Consider the following 20,679-nt stretch of genomic DNA (forward strand, 5'->3'; position numbering starts at 1 on the left):
GGTGTTTGCGTATATATGTGTGAAACAGGGACAAAATTGTCCACTTTTGGGATTCTATTCCACTGCTTTGGCATGATTTGTTCATGCAAATATATTTACCAGCACATTCGTGTCAACATTTTGCAGAAGAGGAGTTCAAAACATTCATGAGTGTAACAAAGAGATTTCTTTGAAAAATAAAGCTTTTTTCCTAAAATATTGATGTCTTTCCTTCAGCCAAACAAATTGTATATTCACAGCCAGGAAGAGCACAGAGCAAAGTATTTTTTTTATTAAAAGGAAAGCTAAAATATTTTTAAGAGGTTATTTAGCTTCCTTTCAATTTGCAGAGTAACCTCAACACAGTCAAGTTCAAATTGTGATCAATGTGGAGTGATCATGTGTAATTTCTGCCACGCAATGACAGAATTTCCAGACTCTAATGTAAGACATGTAAATACTGACATAAAGCATACATAATTGTGTTCCTTGTTTGCATTTCATAATCTCATTCTTATTTTTACATCCTCCTTCCTATATAGTCTTTCCTAAATTCACACAGTTTTTCACAGAGATGCCCTTCCAGATGAGATTACAGGAAATATGTCCAACATGGATGGAGTCAACTGGGCATATGATTTAGTTGTAAATATCTAAAAATAGTAAGTTTGCCATAAGAGTTCAGTATGTGTCTCAAAAGCTCTTAGCTTCTTTATTTATTTAATGGAAAACGAAGCATTAATACCTAAAAACAATGTAAAAGATGATAGAATATAATGTGACGTGAAAAAGAGCAAACCCAATTCAAAGGTTCAAAAATAAATTTTTGTCTGTTATACTCTTTATAGTAGTTAGTCCTCCTCTTTCAGTCTCTCAAAAGTTATCTAGAATAACTTTCACAGAGGGAGGCATAAATAATGTCATGCATTAGTTAAACTGCAAAACAAAACGTTGGCTTACTTTTTCATTTGTATGTGTCAGACAAATGAATAAATCCTCTCAAGGATGTGCTTACTTACAGTCAGCCATTGCCTTGAGAACCTTAGGAGTTTTGTGTATTAGATACCATTAAATTGTGAATTCTGCTCATGTATTAAGGGCTAATGGGTCAGACTTATCATAAAGGCAACAGAAATGAAAGAAATTATGAAATGTTGTATATTTTTCTTTCTTGTGCTACCTTACATATATGTTCATAATAAACTTTGTTGAGGTGATCACAGCTTTTGTTTTATGATCCGTAAATATATATATATATATATATATATATATATATATATATAAATAAAAGAAAAAAGTGTCAATTTTCTTTTCAATTTTTGTTTTATGTGTAAATTAAGGGGTCACAGCACGTCTTCATAACGTTTCTTGTAACGGTCGACCTTTCTGGTTTGGCTTTGTTGATTCACTTTGTCCTTGTCATGCCGGGATTTTAAGTGCTGCAGTTTCTCTATTTGTATGCTTGTGTGGCAAAGAGACACTTTCTTAAACTTCAAAAATAATAGTTTTGGTCATGACATTCACCATGACAACCAGCATTGTTGAAAGAGAACGCTATCAGCAGTCATTTCCTTATCCACCTACTGCTTAAAAGGATCTTTATGAAAACTTTGGTGTTTTAAAATGTTGTTTTCTTTCAATATTACTTTCAACAAGAAAATGGGAAACTTTTTCAAAAGCCACGGTGGATGTGTTCAAACACCTTAAACAGATAGGACTGAGAGTTACTGCTGCTGGAGAGTGACATGTTCGTGGGTCGCCGTTTCTGCTTGTTAATGGGGGTTTTATTGGCACGTTTAACAGGTTTTATATCACAGAACAGGCAGGAAGCCAGGTAAAACAGCTGTTGCTCATTGTTTTGGTTGTAGGACATGGAAACACATTAACACCGTGTGAACTATTAATGCAACTGTGTCGTTTTGCTGAGCATATGTGGAAAGGGTTAAAAGCAAAGAAAAACTATTAAAAGGTCATTTTTGTAAATAGAAATAAATATATAGATGGTATGTTTCAAAGATTTATATTTGATGCATGTATTTGTAGAAATATGTGGCAAAAAAACAGTACTTTATGGGAGGAAACATTAAAGTCTCACTCCAATTATCTTTTGGTCTATTGTAAATGTGTTACTAGTGGAATCTTAATCTTAATTTCCTTTATATAAGTCTTCCATCATAAGAAAAACACCAAAAAAAACATGATTTTCATTGGAGTGGGTCATTAAAGGACCAATAGTTGCAGCCTTGTTCTTCACAATTGGCCTCTTTGTTCTTTCCCTGTAAAGACCAGACAAAAAGTCATGTGACCAACGAGTTAAAAAATGCACATTTACTTAAAGAGATGTACTTTTTAGTGATTGCTGGCATGGGACATTTTGCGCTGGAAACATCTGTACAGTCATGTCTACTTTTATGCTCAGTTATATAGAGAGCAAAAGCAGGGAACCCCAGCATGTGTGGCGTTCAACCTATGTAGTGTCTGTGCTCACGGAGTTGGTGCAATCGGCATTTGGACAGGTCTTAATTTACTTGCGACGTGCTCTCAGCATATGGGCAATCCACAATAGTTAACTGATAAAGACACAAAGAATTTCCAGTTCTCTGGTGTTAAAAAACTCAATTCAGGACTGTCATAATGGCTCAGCTGTCTTAACCAAAAGGAAGGCCAGAGAATAGGGGGCCTTGTGATTTTCTTCCTTTTCACCCTCTCTTGCTTTTCTTCTTTTTTTTTGTGCCTGAATCTTTTATCTGTGTTATTCACTCGGGACTCTTCAAAGTAACAAGCCTCCTTCTTTTTCCCCGGTACTAGACTTGAAACCCAAATTAGAGACTGCTTGATTAGAGCAGAGAGAAGGGAGCCAAGAGAGAGGGAGATGTGAGTATTGGACAAAACAAATCGCACCCCTACAAAGTGCCTTTTATCCAAAGACCCCAAGGCTCAAATACCCCTGTCCCTCCCCAAGCAACCGTAGCTTGGCTTGTTTTTCTCTTATCATTTATTTAGTCACCCGTTGATGCTTTCTGCCCTACTTTGGGGCATTTAAAAGAGACAGGAATCTCAAAAGGTGAATTCTGAAAAGGCTGAAACTGCACAGCCTCGCCTTTCTGTAAGTCCATGCAGTATTTCTGAAGTTGGCCTGAGAAAACAACGAGCAATGTGCCAACACAGCTTGACCACTGACTCCTGGCCCTCCACTTCCTGTGTCAGACTGGTATTGTCCTACTGAGGTTCAGTCATCTACCAGAAGGATGTCACAACTAGTTAGGTCTGGCCCGGCTGCCGAGGTTTATGTAGCGCCAAAGCATCTCTGGGCTGTCTGTCTGCCATCGGAAGCGCAATGTGAGGAGACATGTTAACAGGCAGACCCCAGCCCCACTGCTGTTAAAAGCCATGCAATATGCAGGAAACGGCCTCTTTTGTCAGGGCGCTGGTCAGACACAGACCACTGATCTGCTCTTCTGTACCACCCAATAAAACTTTTATCTGCATTTTAAAGCTGATTCATAATTTAAAGCAGGAAGAAAGAGATTTTAACACGAGTCAGTCAACAAAAAACACGTGTCTGATTTCAGCACAGTTGTGTGCAGCCTCCAAGGTAAAGAAAAAAAACATCTACACTGTTTTTGACAATGTTTTCAATGCTCGCCATTTATGTCAAAATGTATTTTTAAAAACTGCTTTGAAAAATACTTTACTTTTAAAGTTATTTTTTTATTTTGCAGCTTAATGTTTAAATTGAGCACCAACTTGAGCTCAAATTTTTAGGGACCATAAACTAATATAAAGTACCGATTATAATGATTCAATTGCATTACAGAGTAGGATGCTTTGGGCTTCCCACAGTTTAGCTCGGGCACACAACAATAGCCCTCCTGTTAGTATTCATGTGGTGTCTAAGCAGAACAACGTGCCCCACACTCAGACGAGCCCATCAGATCCCTCGGTGGACCAGTCTACTGGTGATGTGCCTGAATTCCACACACTTTCGAAAGTTTTGAGTCTTTTTTTTCTTTTTTAATTCTAAAAAGCTACTTGAGAGATGTATAGACATGAAGACCCACAGAGCCCTGTTAAGTCCAGACACTTTCTGAGTTTAAACTCATCTGTGACCTGCTTGTCTTAATCTTTTTCTTTGTTTTTTTGTTCCTATCTCTTCTCTAGTTCTGCCTCTTTCAAGAGTCCATAGTATTGGTTGCAGTGATTTATTGTGACAATACCTGATGTATCTTACTAGTGACCTGTAAAAGGCAGCTCCTTCATGGACACTGCCAAAGGTTAATAAAATTGGAGCCGATTGTATCAATTTTACAGATAAGCCATTCACAACAAGTGTAGTTGGGTGAATAAGAAGTCAATTCAGGCCTTGGAAACTGCACACAGCCCCAATGAATAGCTGCTTTTAGGTGCTTTTTTTGTGAGGAGGATAAATGGAGAATTGCAGCTCTCTTCCATTGCAGCAGGCAGCAGAGGCAGAGGGGCGAACTGAGGTTCAGACAAGCCTGCCAGTAAATTGCCCTGAATGGGTTCTGGAGTCTGACAGGCCCTATTAAGACAAACGGCTTTCCTCATTGGAGAGATAAAATAAATCAGGTGTTTAGTCGAATTAAAATAGTTTGAGTGGAGCGGGCCCCCGGGAGCTCTCGGAGAAACTCAAGACAGATGTGGTCAAAGACAAGAGGAAGACACCTAGGAAAGAATTCAGCTTCTGCTGGCCTCAGTCCAGACTTCACTGTACTGTTATCTGAGTCTTGATGCTTTTATCCTCCTCCCTTTCTTTGACCGACTCTGTCTGTCTCCTCATTTTCCAATCAGTTTTTTTTGTGAGCTCCCTCAGATCAGCTTGTCTCACAGGAGTACAGGGAAGGGGAAGTGAGTTACTGTCTAGCCTCTCACTGGCAATTATGTTGGCTGTGTAAGTCAATGGTGGAATCACTTAGCATTGATTAGGTGGAGGGAGAGACCGGTGCAGCGGGGCTGCTTCTTCTGTCGCGCTCAGTGCGGACATGGAGCTGTAAGGGAGGAAGACTATCGTTCTCTCATTATTTTACAAGAGAAAGCGTGTTGATGAAGATCTCAGTTGATAATTGTCATTGTGCACACAGAGCCAGTGCCCATGCAAAGCACAACCACCATTTAATTACCCAAAAGAGAATAACAAGTATGCAGAAAACAACAGTTTTTTATTTTTGGAAAACTTGTGCTCGGAAAAAACATTAAAAAAAACAACACACAGTAAAAGCCCAGCTTGGACATAGTGAGGAAACCACCTTGCTGTGAGGTAACTGTGCTAACCACCACACCACCATGCTGCTGCAAATAAGTTGATGTGACTGCTATATCTAAAACACAGTTCAGAGGCCAGTGCAAACAATGACTTTTAAAACTTTCTCTTTAACAACCCCTGGAAGTCTGACACAACCTGCCACCTCAGTATGACAGCTCCCTGCAGCTCTTTGTCAATGTGCTAGCAACAATTTCTTCCCCTCTTTTCTCTGAAAGCTGTGAACACTAGCTTAAGCAAAACCATCAACTACAGGCTGTGTGTGACCTTAACACTGAGTGAATTCCCTGCAGTTGCCTGCTGCATGTGTGGCTTTCTTTGTATTAAATATTATGTGCTCTACAATAGCACAATGTGATGATCGGTATGAGCAGCATGGTGACTTTCCTATATTTGATGGTAGACAAAGTATGGACAATAGGTTTCCGAAAGCCTACTCTTTTTTTTTTTTTTTACAATTCGTATCCACCGTGAAACCTTTTAAGCCCCTCTCTTTCCGTCAGATATACATGGCACAAATAGTTTGTGATATGGCTTGTAATGTGATTCTTCTCCACTCTTGACCTTGTTGTCTCTCATCCTTCACTAGGAACTCCAGAGAGCCTGGCAGAAAAGGAACATCAGCTTTCTACAATGATCAGCCAGCTGATCAGCCTGCGAGAGCAGCTTCTGGCTGCCCACGATGAGCAGAAGAAGCTGGCCGCCTCACAGATGGAGAAGCAGAGGCAGCAAATGGAGCTGGCTCGTCAGCAACAGGAGCAGGTAACTGCTCAGTCTGTCGTCCGCATTCTGTCTGTCTCAGCTAATAGCCTTTGTTCGATCACTTGTTAGTTCCCTCTAAATTAAGGGGATACAATTGATTTAATTGAATTCCACTCAGCAAAAAGAGGTAGTTACCCTAAAAAAGGAAAAACAACAGTAATCTTAGGAAGAAAATCCCTAGAAAGTTGTAAAATTATTTGTACATGAAGCAAGTCATTTTAGGAAATACATGGCTAAATAACTGTTAGAGAAATTTAGTTCAAACTGAATGGTATACAGCCCAATAATAAGTATGTTTTGCTAGTTCTGAGCAATTGTTTTTTTTGAGTTTTTATGTGAGCCATTATATTTTATTTTGATTACGTTGACCAAAAAACTAAAAAAAACTAGTGTATTAAGTGGAAAAGACTCATTTTAGACAATGAATGTCAGTCTAACTTGTCAACATTTATTGAATTTTAAAATACCATCATTTAGAATCTAACCAATAATTACAGCAAAACTATAGTTTTTTTTTTAATCTTGAGGCAAGTTTTCTATTATCAAAACTATGAAGCAAACTGATTTAGACTTTTAAAAATAATTTCCTTATTACTTAATGAGACAAAAAAAATCTGGACTGTTCTGATTTTATGAAAGGCTAAGAGTTAAAATAAGTTAAAGCAACTTCAAACCTGGTCAAACATCTTGAAATCTAAAACAAGGTTCTAAATCTTTGCAAGTATCAAATATTATGCAGTACAGTTATGGTAAATTAAAGCACTTTATGCTCAAAATGTGCTTATAAAATTACACATCTTTTAAAAAGAGTTCAGCAAATTAGTTTTACATGTTTTGATGCCATATAATAATGCATCGAGTTGTTTGATCGGTTATATTGACTAACAAATTTAAAGATATGCGGGAATAAAACATGATATTTTATAAACTGACTCAGAATATATAAAAAAAAATAATGACATTAGAGTTTCAGCACAGATCAGGCCAGTGAGCCATATTGTACAAATCAGCAAATTAACACAGGCCATGAAGTGTGTTAATGTCTGGGAAGAAATAAGGACACAACTATCCACGCCGACGACACTTTTATTATCGCCAGCCATCTTAATGGGCATGAATCAATTATTAGCTGGGAGTTCACTCAGAGTTTTCTCAGCGCACTCTCAGACCTTGCCATGGTAAATGAAGAGATACACCATATACCCCAGAGCAATACATTTGGTCATAGTACACTAATAATACATTAACGGTATTGATTTCTTTTTTCAATCAATGATGCTCATCTTCAAACTACGCCCTGGTCTGTAGGCTTTGCAGAGATTGCAGCATGAATGAGCAGGGATATAAAATATTAGATCTCATTTTAAGATGGAAGAATATTATTAAAATGGAGGAGCGAGCTGGGAGGGATAGAGGGAGAGCCTGCTGAGAGCTAGAATGTCATCAAGCCATCAAGACACAACGCAGTAATTAACTGTTGACACTCGTGAGGAAACCAGCACAAATTAATCTTGACACATTTGCAGATGGCAGATATCTTACAGTGAACACTTTGTAATTATATTTTAAAAATGAAAATTAAATGACACTTAAAACTTGGTTGTCATGCTCAATGAAGTGGGCCTGTAGAAGGAGACAGAGAAACATTGTGGTGTGCCTGCATGTCACTCAAGGCTCTTGGTAGCGTCTGTCACTCACATTCTGCCTGTGCCAGTGATATCCTTCATAACCGCAAGTGTCTGTCCTGTAAATCATTGATTCTTCTTCACCACAAACTCTGCCTGGGGGGGGTCTTCAGCACATCTTTTTTATTCTTTTGAAGAAAGAAAAAAACTTACAGTTGTTTGATGTCAAAACAAATAAAATTCCACTCAACTAATTAGTTCTTTTTTACCCCTTTACATTGTCTGTCTAATCTATTCAATATTACAGTAAAAATGGCAACAAAAAGTGTAGAAATAAAGTTTTTGACCTTCTCACCTTTTTCTTTACATCTGCTTTGGATGCCCTTTAAGTTATTTGCTTTTTTCTCCCAACCAGATTGCAAGACAACAGCAGCAGCTCCTGCAGCAGCAGCATAAAATCAACCTCCTCCAGCAGCAGATCCAGGTCAGTGTTTGTGATCCTGTTGGCCACGTAACCCAGGGGGATGTCATTCCTGCTTCTTTATCCAGCTATATTTCAATTATGCTTCTGTCTCTCCGATGTAATTAACACACAACTGCTCCCACCATGAGTCCACTGGGGCTATAGTGGATCAATAATATCAGACATGAAATTAAATATATTTTCTAATTTTCCTAATATTCTTTCTTTTATCTTTATGTCTGTAATTTCTGTGTTACACAAACATCTATCTTTCTCATCATATCGTAATTGCCTGTTGGTAATCGTGGGGGTTTTAAAATCTGGAGGCGAATAATTAGCACATCTTAATGAATAAAAAAGGGGTAAAAGTAACAGCTAATGAGTCCTGTTGATGGAGGGGAGCCTGGAGGTGGGGGACATGAAAGAGGCTGATAAATGCCTCTGAAATTAGTTGGTCTCTGAAGGGCAGCGCAATCTGCCTTCACACAAGAGCGGATGACACTTACATTGTCATCATGCTATGTGCATGTTTTTTTAATTCCCTGTAATCCTTCCTGCTAAACCTGTTGCAAATCTTTCTGGATTTTATTTTTTTCTGTTGTACTTTCATAGAAACAGAGCTACACAAGTGGTGCCATGGTTGGTGTGTGAGTGGTTTGGAACTCAGACCACCCAGGCAACACATGCTGGCTGTGTTTAGAGGGCACAGGGTAATCCTGGTTTGGTCACCGACAGTGGTCAAGGCTATGGACCTGACTGCCTTTGTGCTTGGTCTGCCTGGTATCATGTACATCCTTCTCCTTTGACAGTACTGAGAGCTATCTCTTTGCTTTTTTTCTTTTCGTCAAATATTTAATTCTAACAGACTGTACATTCAGCAACCCTTGTGCAAATCTTTGGTGGGAATTTGCCATATAAAATTTGTCCTCTTCAACCCAAGCGACAACTTTTGCTGTGTTTGAGAAAGCAGTGTTTTCTCCTATTTCGATCATCGTGTCACCACAAAAAAGTTTAGTGCATCTCCTTTTTAGAGATAGAGACATCTGTTTGAACAGCAGTTTGTTTAATAGTCAGATTTAAATTGAGGGCATCAATACCCCCCCCCCCCCCCCCCAAGGGAAATACTATTTCAGCAATCTCTTGAGAAGCAACAAGGCCTTGACCTTTCACTTCAACAGTGGATCGCTTATTAGAAAAATGATTTCCACTCTCATAAAGACAAGCAGGGAGCGTGTCGCTCCTTGTGAAAAACACTTTAGGATGAAGTACCTTATACATTACGGAGGGGCTGCTAGCACTCCTATCACAGAGAGCCCTTTACTTACGTTCATGGAGCATGAGGGCATAGTCTTTAAAATCTCCCTTTTAAGGACTCTTGATTTGATCGCAAATTTATAGACAAATGATACCTGAAAACTTTCTTTGATGCAGTTTTGAAGCAAAGTGGAACAGCAAATATTAGAACATGTCTATTAAAAATCAAGTTCAAACACTTGACATCTAAGCAGAGTCCTATCTGCCAAAGACCAGAAATTTAGCTTTTCTTGGACACAAATTGATGTTTCATGATGTTTCATTAAAAAGTCAAATTAAATAAAGATTCACATCTGTCCATTGTTCACAAATGTTCACCAGCTATGCTTGACACCCCAGCCAGCAAGGCCAAGTGGGGCCCATATGGTTTAAAAGTGGGCAGAAAATATGGCCCCAAGTGGGTTTGCCTGCAGTTTCCTTGGTGGGCCCACCTCGGTTTGCCCACGTTGGCTTAAGTGGGCACTCAGTGGGCAGGCCTGATATGCTAGCCAGCTGACCTGAGTCTACCCGTTGTCCACCGGGCAACATTAAATCTTAGGTTGCATTAAAACTTAGGTTGCTGGATTGAGGGTAGCTTTCCACCAGGCGGCTGGCTAGCATAGTGAGCCATCCCACTGACATAGCTCACTATGCTAGCCGATTTAAGCCAATGTGAGAAAACACAGGTGGGGCCATCACGGAAACCAATTCGAGGCCCACATTTTCTGCCCACTTATAAATTACATGGGGCCCACTTGGTCTTAGTAGCTGGGACAGTGGGTCTAAGAAAAAATATAAACGTTGATCTCCATCCAAGTAAATTCAGATACCCAGAGTTCCGATGGCCACTCTTCTGATGTATTAGGTGGAGTACATGGAAGTGTTGCAAGTTAAAGAAGCATTTTTGCCATCCTGTTTTCATTACTGCAGCCTCTTCAAAGTGCCCCAGCCTTCTTAATATATAACAGCTTTGACTTAATTAGTTCTGTAAACAAGCTTCCAGCCAGTATGTCACAGACTTAGCAAAGTGATAAGCAGTGTTCAGGGATTGAGTTACTCTGCTGTTAGCATGCAGAGCACTAAACTTTATAGGAGACCCTACTGCCATCAAAGTCCTTCTGTTTTTGCTTTAGGGAAAAATCCAAGAGAGCCTGTTGCTAAGGTCTCGTATTGATGATGTGAGTGATCACATAGTGACTTTGTAAACAGTCCAAACAATAAAACCATGGGGACTGCAACCAGAGACTGTTGTTGGCACGCTATGTGTGTACTTTCAAGAGGTTTTTTTTTTTTTTTTTTTTGCAAGAAGGTTCAGGATTTTGTAGTTATATAGGGTTAGTGGCTTGAGGGTTAGCATTAAATCAAGTTTCCTGTTTGAATAGCCTTGTCTCTTTATCCTTTCTCATCATGCCTACAAGTGAGGGAGAGGGATTTAGTCTTTGTCCCTCAGGATTACAATGTCACTTGTTTTAAGATGGCAGATTGATGTGTTGGAGGCTTATCAAAAGTTAAAGCTCTGGGCTTTGTGTGTTTTTCCCTCTGGGTCTTTGTATTTCTCACATCCATCCTTCGTTGTTGAAATCAACTTGGCATTCAATTCAATCCCAGGATTAGATTAACTGATTTGGTTGAAAATTTCAAACACCCCATAGAATCTTTTAAGGCACATGTGACGATTTAACATATATATTAGCTGAGAACTACTTTGTCAATTAAGTCGCAGTACTAATCTCTCCTTCTGCGGTTGTGCTAGTAGGTGGAGACCTGAGGCTGAGGCTGAGGTTGTGTGTCAGTGTCAGGAATTGTATCATAAAATGTGAGGCTCTCAGACTTTAACTGGGTGATCACCCTTCGTAAGAATAAGCCCAATCCAGTTGTTCCAAGAGAAAACTGCAATACAAACCTTTTACTGGCATGCACGAGCACACACATAGCAGAGAAGAGTGTGCACGAGTGTGTAGGAACACAGGGACACTCTGAAACAAATATCAAGAGAATAAACAGTGGCCAAAAGGTCAGGGTGAACTTTATCTTCACAAACAGGAGAAAGCAGAGCCTCGCAAATGAAACACTTTTCCATCCAGACAGTTTTGTTAAATTTTTAAGCCATTAAATCTCACTACTTTTTGACATTTGTTAATTTTTCTACAGATTACAGCATTCTGTGTTTTAACCTGGAGGTACATTGTAAAAAGAAAAATCTGTGCTTAATTCCAATTTATGTTGAGACCATTGTGAGTAGTTCTTTTTTTTTTAATCTTCACTTGATTTTTAAATCCCTAATGATCTGTTCATCAAGCAGGACGAAGTGAGATTATCACCCATTTTCCTCCTCCTTCTCCTTGCCTGGCATGAAACTACACACACACACAATCTGTGTCTGCACATCCTACCTTTAACCTTGTGCCCACAAAGATACACAACCCAGCATGCATCTCTCTTTTTTAAAAAGGGAAAGCAGAGATTAGAAGAGAGCAGGCCGGTATATTGTTGTCCACCACACACTTCAAAGTCTCAAAGGCTTTCTCACATGTCTTTAATGGTGTAGAGAAACAGCAGGAGGTCACGCCGACGTTTAATGCTAAAGGTCCAGAGATGGAAAAGATGAAATTAAATTACTCCAGCATTTACAAACAATTTATAGAGCAAACAATCCAGCGGTAGAGTTAAAGTCACACATTTAAAAATGAAGCTGAGCACAGAAGTAACATAGATAAAGCTAAGATGTTATAAATAAATGTTGTAAAACTCTAAAACCGAAGGCTTCTTTACATTAATGCTTTTTTTTTTCAAAATATGTTTGAAACATCACTTTTTAACAACACAAAAGGCAAAGAGCTTTTTTTTTTTGGCATAACATCTGTTTTAAGTTAAACTTGACCAGAAGCCATTATCTTGGTATTTTCCAGATATTCCTTAAAATCCAGATGCTGCCTTTGCTGAGCCACCAAAAGGCATTTCACATTCTTGTTGTTAAACTCTTCCACAGTGATTCACATGTAACTTGAAGGGGTTGGGGGTCAGGGTCATGGCACAGTTATAACACAAATCATCATGCCAGTGTAAAGTCGATGCCACTGTTTTGGCTCTTTCCCACAAATGTTCGGCCTGCTTCTGGTGTTCCCATCCTCATGAGCTAAACACGGGTTTTTCCTACATAAGGAGAATTAAATATATTCATTTAGATTTGTTCTTTGACCCGACCTCCCAGCATGCGGACAAACAAATCTGTCAAAATGGTACTTGGTTCATAAGATAAATAGCCTTTTAGGATTGCTTTTTATAGTGTTTGCTGGTCTCATTCTTGAAATAAAATATGCATGTTATTTTATCCAGTAATTAAGTATTTCTATTCTGTTTGGTTATCAGTTTAGAAAAGCAAAGACTCCAAAAATAAGCGATTATGGTAAATATTTTACATCAATCAGAATGTGTTTTTAAATAAACAAAGTCGTATGGTAATTACATAAAGATAGAAGCGCTAATTTGTGTATTCTCAATTGCTCTTATTGTCTCCTCAACACACATTATTTTCTCTGTGTGAGCTCTTGTTATTGCACTAGCAAAAAAAAAAAAACAGAAAGAAAGAAAAAACACCGGAATAGACATTGTTAAAGGGAATGTGTAAGTCCCCCAATTAGCACAGCCAGGCTGGAACTGTTAACATGATAATAAGGGAATAATAGAGCAGGGAAATGATAATGTGTAAGTGTGTGTGCTTTACGTGCGCTGCGTGCGCAGTGTGTGGATTTTAATGCTGCCAGTTCCTTCCCCTGTGTTTGCTGAGGAGCACTGTTACCCTGCTAGTAGGATTATGGGGCGGCATTAACAGCGTAGTCAGACAGGCTTGGCTTTCACCCAGGGAGGCTCAGTCCAGCATGTTCATCCTCCATTTAAGGCGACTGTTAGCTGATGAAGATCTGCACATGCAAGACTGAAGATAAAAGAAAGCCATAGCCTGACTCGTTAGCCCCTGTGATTTAATATATTGACACTCGGATACAAATAATTCCATTTAGTGGACTCTGTCAGTGGGGCTGGAGGGATCAATTTAATTAGTTATGAAATGTGACTCCTTGTCAGGAAGCAGAGGAAACGCTGACGTTAAACAAAGTCCTGTCGAAGTTAAACAATAAAGCCATCATGGCCCTGTTAAAGCTTAATGATGCACAAAAAGGTGTGAGAGGTTAAAACTGCTGAGAATGGTTTGCAAAGTAATCAGAACATTAATATATAATGACATTTGCTGATGAAAGAACAAAGTAAAGCTTCAGGCGAGATGAAGCATTTGCTGCAAGCTTACAGTAGTTTTAACCAGGGACGCAGTTTTGTAATTGTCGTAAATTACACTATGAAGCCATGCATTTGTGCCATTTGTCCTTTGTTTTTAAACACCTGAGTGGTGTAGGCAGAATTAATTAGATGGCTGAGGAGTTTCTAAAGCAGCCTTGAGAATAGTTAATTGATCACACAAATCTTTAGCTGTCATATGTGACAACACAAGACAGAACGTCACCATCACCACAGTGATTTTGCACATTAAAACAGATACACGCTTAAACAGTAGTGCAAAATATGGCAACAACTATTCTTAACAAAAACTGTGAATGGGGTTCTGTGCCATTTCATTCTGATCATGTAATACTGCACCTGTTTGGAGCTCCTTCAACCTTTCCTGGATGGAGGGAAAACAGTTACACTCATTGTGACAGCCCTTCACCTCCTCCAACTCTGCTAAGGAAAAATATCAATTGAGGGAGAACACATTCGCCAGTGTGCTGTTGCTTTCGCTCCTCCACAGCGTAGACTGTGTTTTCTCTGCTAATGTTGTGCAAACTGTTTTGTCATTCCATGAGCTTTGCACGGCCGACATCCTCAGCAGCGGGCGCACTTACAGGGAGAAGGAGCTGCATTAATAGACTCAACTGTGTACGGGGGGAGCAAGAAAGGGGTGCATGTTTTTTTAGGGCCGGGGTGGCAAAGCAAAGCATTGAGCTTGCGGCAAATGCAAAAAAGGAGCTTTTTGTTTTTGCAGGGAGAGAGGAGTCCAAGCATTCCCCAGGAGAACACAATCAATGAGCTGTTCTGTTAGACGTACTATTCTGCACAATACATTATTAGTTTTTGGGAGTTAATTGTCTTTAACTAACTTTTTAAAATTTTCTTGCATGTGTTTTTGGGAAATATTTAAATATTTCTTCACTTGTTTTCATTTCTTTTTTTTCTTTTTCTTTTTTTAACTTGTCCTGTCCAACAGCTGGGCAGGCAGATGAGAGCTGACGGCCTCTTGTGTTGGACATATTTTACTTTAACAAGAGGGGTTATTAATCTTCAGACAAACCAAAGGTATGTCTGAATAAACCCCTTTTGTAATTGAGTCCAAACTTTATTAATTTCAATCATGTTTGAAAATCTTTAGTGATGGACCGGACGGAAAAGGAAAGAAGGGAAGACTTGTTTTCATTTCTGCTGTCAGTCACTGGGGTGATGTTTGATCGTTTTTGACAGTTTGTTAATTCATAATAAAGGTGTCTCTCTTTATAGGTGTGTTCATTCCTGAACAACAAAATAGACATAGATGTGAATATCATGGCATAGCACTTAAATATATAAATGCATCAATTTCTTTTTTATTTTTCAACACAGAGACACCTTACTTGGGGGATTTGGGAAAGTTTTTTATTTCATTATTCACATTTAGGACTGTTAGTTCTTTGTTTTTATTTTTTTCCCTAATTGGGTTTTTGCTGCCATCTATGTTTTAGATGCCTTTCTCCCCCCACATCTATGCATTAATAATTTCCTTTTTTTTTCTTTTTCTTTTTTTAGCTCAAAAAACATAAAAGCAGTGCAGACTGATAAAAAGCCAAAGATTTGATCAGGAAAAATGGCTTTTGTTCTTCCCCTGAAACTTTTAAGTATTTTTGCCTTTCCAGTTCCCATCTTAGATAAGCATGGATGTGTTTCACTCAAATGTTTCGTTAACCCTTGTGCTATCTTAGATGACCCCACCCTTCCATTGACGTGTTCTCCCTACCATGACAAAGGTGGATAAAGGTGGAAAGATTTCATGTAATCCATGGACACCAGTGAAGATCACAAATCATTGAAGAAAAAAGGTTCAGAGCACTGTCTAGCCCTTGTGCTATCCTAGGCACTTTACTATTGGGATTTGGGTCATCTAGACCCCACTAGACAGTGCGCTGAACCTTTTTTCTTCTCAATGATTTGTGATCTTCACTGGTGTCTATGGATTACATGAAATCCTCTCCACCTTTATCTTCCTTTGTCATGGAAGGGAGAACACGTCAAAGTAAGGGTGGGGTCATAGGATAGCACAAGGGCTAGTGGGTCTAGATGACCCAACTCCCAACGTTAAAGTGCCTAGGATAGCACAAGGGTTACATGAAAACTCAAAACCCATGCAAGGGGGTGCGCTTTAAACCGTCCTAGACTATTTTCAGATCGAATAAATAATCTTATCGTTTGATACCCTTTATTTACAGACAATTGCTTCTCTGGTCAAATTTTGTCATCCTGTTCAGTGTACAGCAGGAACTGCCCAGAAGCAAAGCAGGAATGTTTTCTCTAAATAGTGCTGATTGTTTGTAGGAGAAAAAAAATCCAGAAGTAACAGCGTTTTCAGCAGTTTTGCTTCCACTGAATGATTTTCCTCCTAGTTTTGCTCCGGTGCAGCGTGCACCCAGCGGGCTTTGTACACAGTAGCGAGTGTTAAACATATCCTGCTGTCTAGTGCCAGTTTTACTGTGTGCGCTGCTGTTGGATAGCAGCCAGAGTTGCCAGTAAGCTCAAGATTACTTTCACTGTAAGTGGATCACAAAAAAGGTGACTCGTACTTGTGGCAGTTTTCTCCACAGATTCCAAAGCCAAGCAGTAAGGAATCAAAGTGTAACCATCAGTTTGTACTAAAGCAGCTAGATTTCATCCTGCTTGAATGTAATTTCTGAATGGAGATGATTTGAGACAAAAGTCTGAGGGCAATAGATCTATATAGGTGTGAAGCTCATTCTTATTAAGCGTATTGGTACATGTAACTTTAAGTGGCTTTTGTTATTAATTTTTATGCAATTTCTTCCACAAATAATACAGTTGAAAGAAAAGTGATCAGAATCAGCTGCAGGTTTTTCCATAAATTGATGCCATGTAGTTGATGGATCTGACTTTATGTTTTACAGGTTTGCTCAAAGGAATTTACATCATGACAGTGAAGCGACATGAGATGTGTCAAAAGGTGTCAAGTAGCAATAAGCACGAACTAAAGAGCCTAAACTGTCAGAGGTCATTTTAGGCTAATATTCATGGACCATGCTGAAAACATGATATAGAGCTGTCTTGCCTTTTTCCACCATTCGTATTTCAATCTCGTCAATATTAACTGTTTTTTTTATACGCCACATTGTAATCCACAATAAGTAGTGAACCTTAAGAGTGAATCAGGGCATAAATGTGTCAAAGGGTTCAGAGGGAAAGGCAGAGGGGGTCCTAAGGCCTCTTGGGTGCTTTGAAGAGGCCGTAACAGACAGTGAGGGGCATGGGTGTTGACAGGGTTCCAAGTGAGCACTGTAGTGCTGTACATCTCCATTTGCACTCAGCCTTTTCTCATCTGTTTGAGCTCACGATGTAGGTGAAGGATTTGTTGGCCAAAAAGGAGCAAATCAGAAAATGGCACAAATACTTTCACGACATTGCTAAAAATGCATTTTATTTAATAAGTAAAAAAAAAAAGGAATCTGTTGTCTTTTAAACGCAAGGAAGGTTGCATCAGTATAAATGAAAGATTGGAGTGAATGCATCAAAGAAATTGTCTAATGAATGATTCAGTTTAGTATTGGGAGGAATTTAGTTTGTGTAGCTGTTTGTGTGTTCTACTCATGAATGTGGGCATTACATATGATGTTGGAGAAATAAGGGGAGCTCTTTCAAGTCAAAGCCTGTCTCCTTAACACCTTGTGTATTTACACATCAGACATGTGAGCTGTGGGGCTCACCTTGTGCAGTCAGACAGACTACTTTTGTCCATCATGAGTCTAAGTCATCGCTTTCTTCATCTGATAAAAAACACATTTGAGTTCAGTTTGATCAACCAGCCCTTGAAGTAATATTCCAGCAGGAAAGTGTGACTGGCCCACATTCTGTCAAAAATAAAAGTAATGCTTTTTCATTTTATTTTATTACAATAACATTTTGAAAAAGTATTTGATCATATTTGCAACAACTGTGATTTGTGTCTATTTATCAGACTTCACCTTGTGAGTGAAACACATTACTTGCTGGCCTGCTACAGACTTCATCAGGTCATCTGAATTGATGATACAAGTAGCGTGGCGGCTGAGTTCCCGGAGAAACCTCTGTTGGAGCACATGCTGGCACTGATGAGGGCCTCAGCCAAGTCTAACTGATCACTACAGATGCTCCTCTTCAAGTATTCCGAGTCAGATCCTTAGTGTCGGGTCTTGAGGGACAAACAATAGCACCTGTTCCTCATAAGATGGCCCATTCATGTATCTTTAATGAAGCCTGGGGGCAGATGGTGTGAAATGACATTATCCAGTACTTAGCAGTGCTAAGACAAAGAGAGAGTAGAACTAGCACAATAATGCTGCTGTATATATGAAGAAGGGGGACGCTGCCCAAGTGCCCCCCTCACATCTGCTCCACTTCATCCTCAGACTCCTCAAGATCATCTTGGCAATAGAAATATCCTGGGCATGCGGCCCATACACAGATGAACTTGAGGGAAACTCTTAAAGGTGGGGGGCTGGGTTTGTGGTAACAGAAGAGCGAATGCCACACATCTGTATGCTCCTTTCTTTCTCTATTGGTTTTGGAAATTATATCTATATAGTCCAGAAAATATACAAAGTCAGTATTTGCAGCTTAAAATAAACTTTTGTTCCTTTTTTTACATTTTAAATGTGACCCGTTCAGACTATTCTTATTTATCTAGCTTTTAGTAGGCCTTTTTGCCTTGCCACCAAACGTCATCACAATTGTATATCTATCTGACTAATTCCAATAATAGTGCATTAAAGTTGAATAAGTTGCATTAAGAATTAACTTTTGGACATGTAATGTGTACAGTCAGAAAAATAAGAGCAAATCGTCCTATAAAAAAATATGCAAACTTTGTTTATGTAGCGTGTGTGAAAAACTATCATTTGTCTTTAAATAGTTACTTTTGAGTTTGCATTTTAATCCATAAAATAAATAATCTGCCATGTTACACATTTTTCCAAACTTTAACGGACATGAACTTGAAGGAATGCTTTCTGTCTTATAACTGCCGTGCATTCAGCAACAAACCCCATCTGTTTTAACAGTCCAAAAATGTAGACAGAGAAAAGCAGTGTTCCCCTGTGTCCAACCCCCAACTACCCCGCCTGTCACTGGCCTTACCTCATGTTGTGACATTAATTATTGTGTTTTTCCATATGTTCCATACATACCAGGCCAAGCTCCATCTTTTATCCGTTCAGCCTGGAAAGTTGGAACACAAATCCATAAAGTGATGTTTATGTCACAGCCACCTCGGCCATTTTTTTTCTTTGGCAACAGCATATTTTACAAAACTCCTTTAAAGAATTACATACTTTTCTATTCCCGTGCCTTGCACCTTCTACACTTCCACTTCTGAAAAGCTCAGTAGACATAAAAATGGTTTTATTTATTAAGTTTTCAGTTTAGCTTTGCAGCTCTGCACAAATCAATAAAGTTGTCTAAAGTGGATGTAGCGTGCTAGCTGTGAGAGAAACTAGGTGCAACGGCTCTTCAGGGGAGAGCAACACAGGCTGAAAAAGTGAAGATCACAGCAGACCTCAGCCAGAACATGGGACAGGTTGATTTCATGCCCCAATGCAGCGCCAGTAATTGCACCCAGACCTCCAGACCTGTTTTATTGCGAGTTGATTTTAAGAGGGATAAATGGAGAAACATTCTGTAAAGTGTTTATTTTGGGGGATGACCTTTATTAACCCATTTTCCAGGCAGGTTCCCCTGAGGTGATCTGGCCTGGTGCTAGATTAACCCTCGGAACCCCAAGGTAGCTCAGCTGTTCCCTCTCATGCAGTCTCAGGAAGCTGACAGTGACAGAAAAGTTGGACTTGCAACATGTGTGCAAACCACTCTGAAAACACACCCAGCCACTCTAAAATCCAGAATGTACAAAATGTATGTTTATGTTTTCTACAGAAATTGACAAAATACATTAGAAGTTACTGAGAAGAATGGACAGAGGATGACAGTAAAATAACGTTTTTTTTAAGTTTTTTTTTAGGTAAGGACAATGGGTTTCTTCTTGTCATCCAGCTTTTGCAACCTATATACACCTTATTATATATGTGGGTCTGTGCAAATGCAGACACCCATTAATCAGTTCTGCATGTTTGTCAGTGTTGTTGCTGACATGCTGGATCAACTATAACTATCAGCCTCACATCTAAATGTACAGCACTCAAGGGTAAAGAGGTGCTTTCTGTCCTGTATGTTGCCTCATAGAAAGTGATGCTGGAGCAGAGTGAATATGCAGAGTCTTTGATGTACCAAGGTGAAATTGTGCTTTGGATTAAGAGCCAGCACAGCTCGAGCAGGTATTGTGCGAGCACACGAGACCTGTCGTTGCTGCAGAGCCCCCTGTCAGCACGTGTTAGGAGAAGCTGTGATCTGTCCTTACCCATCGAAGGCTCTGTTTCTGTGTCTATGCTTAGGCCTCTCTCTGATCTTTGCTCTCTATCTGTTCAGCAGGTCCAGGGTCACATGCCTCCATTGATGATCCCCATTTTTCCACACGACCAACGCACTCTGGCAGCAGCAGCTGCCGCCCAGCAAGGCTTTCTTTTCCCTCCAGGGATGTCTTATAAACCAGGTATGAATTCAGTCATTCAGCCATATTTTTAATCTTATTTTAATTCTTGTGTCTATTAAAAACAATAGCATTCTCGGTAGGTTCTCCACCATAAATAAAATATGAAAAAGACATTTAGTTGCCTCAAAGGTTGGTCCTTAAACTAAACTTGGTGTTAAATTGAAGGATTGAAACACATTCTACTCCATGTGGAACAGAAGATATGGGCACAAAAAAGAGGATTGCAAACATTGTTCTCAACTAGCACGCAGCTTTTAGAGGAGAGGAATCGCTGTAGTTGTTTTTAAAGTATGCACTGTTGATAACACAACATTCCACTAATTCTATGGAGCCTAAAATGAAACTCTTTTAAAAAAAAAAGATATTTAAAGAGCAAAAGGAAGTCATAGTTTAG

The 20,679-nt window shown here is 39.2% G+C and overlaps 1 protein-coding gene across 1 annotated transcript in view; it reads left to right on the forward strand.

The window, feature by feature from the left end:
- Positions 1-20,679, forward strand: part of sox6b (SRY-box containing gene 6b) — a 77,377-nt gene that overhangs the window by 22,678 nt on the left and 34,020 nt on the right. The window contains exons 4-6 of the mRNA NM_001164868.1: positions 5,850-6,022; positions 18,275-18,306; positions 20,122-20,285. Coding sequence (NP_001158340.1) covers positions 5,850-6,022; positions 18,275-18,306; positions 20,122-20,285 — 369 coding nt within the window. The remainder of the gene's footprint in view (positions 1-5,849; positions 6,023-18,274; positions 18,307-20,121; positions 20,286-20,679) is intronic.

The sequence above is a fragment of the Oryzias latipes genome, chromosome 3 (assembly GCF_002234675.1).
Source record: "Oryzias latipes chromosome 3, ASM223467v1".
NCBI classification, from domain to species: Eukaryota; Metazoa; Chordata; class Actinopteri; order Beloniformes; family Adrianichthyidae; genus Oryzias; species Oryzias latipes.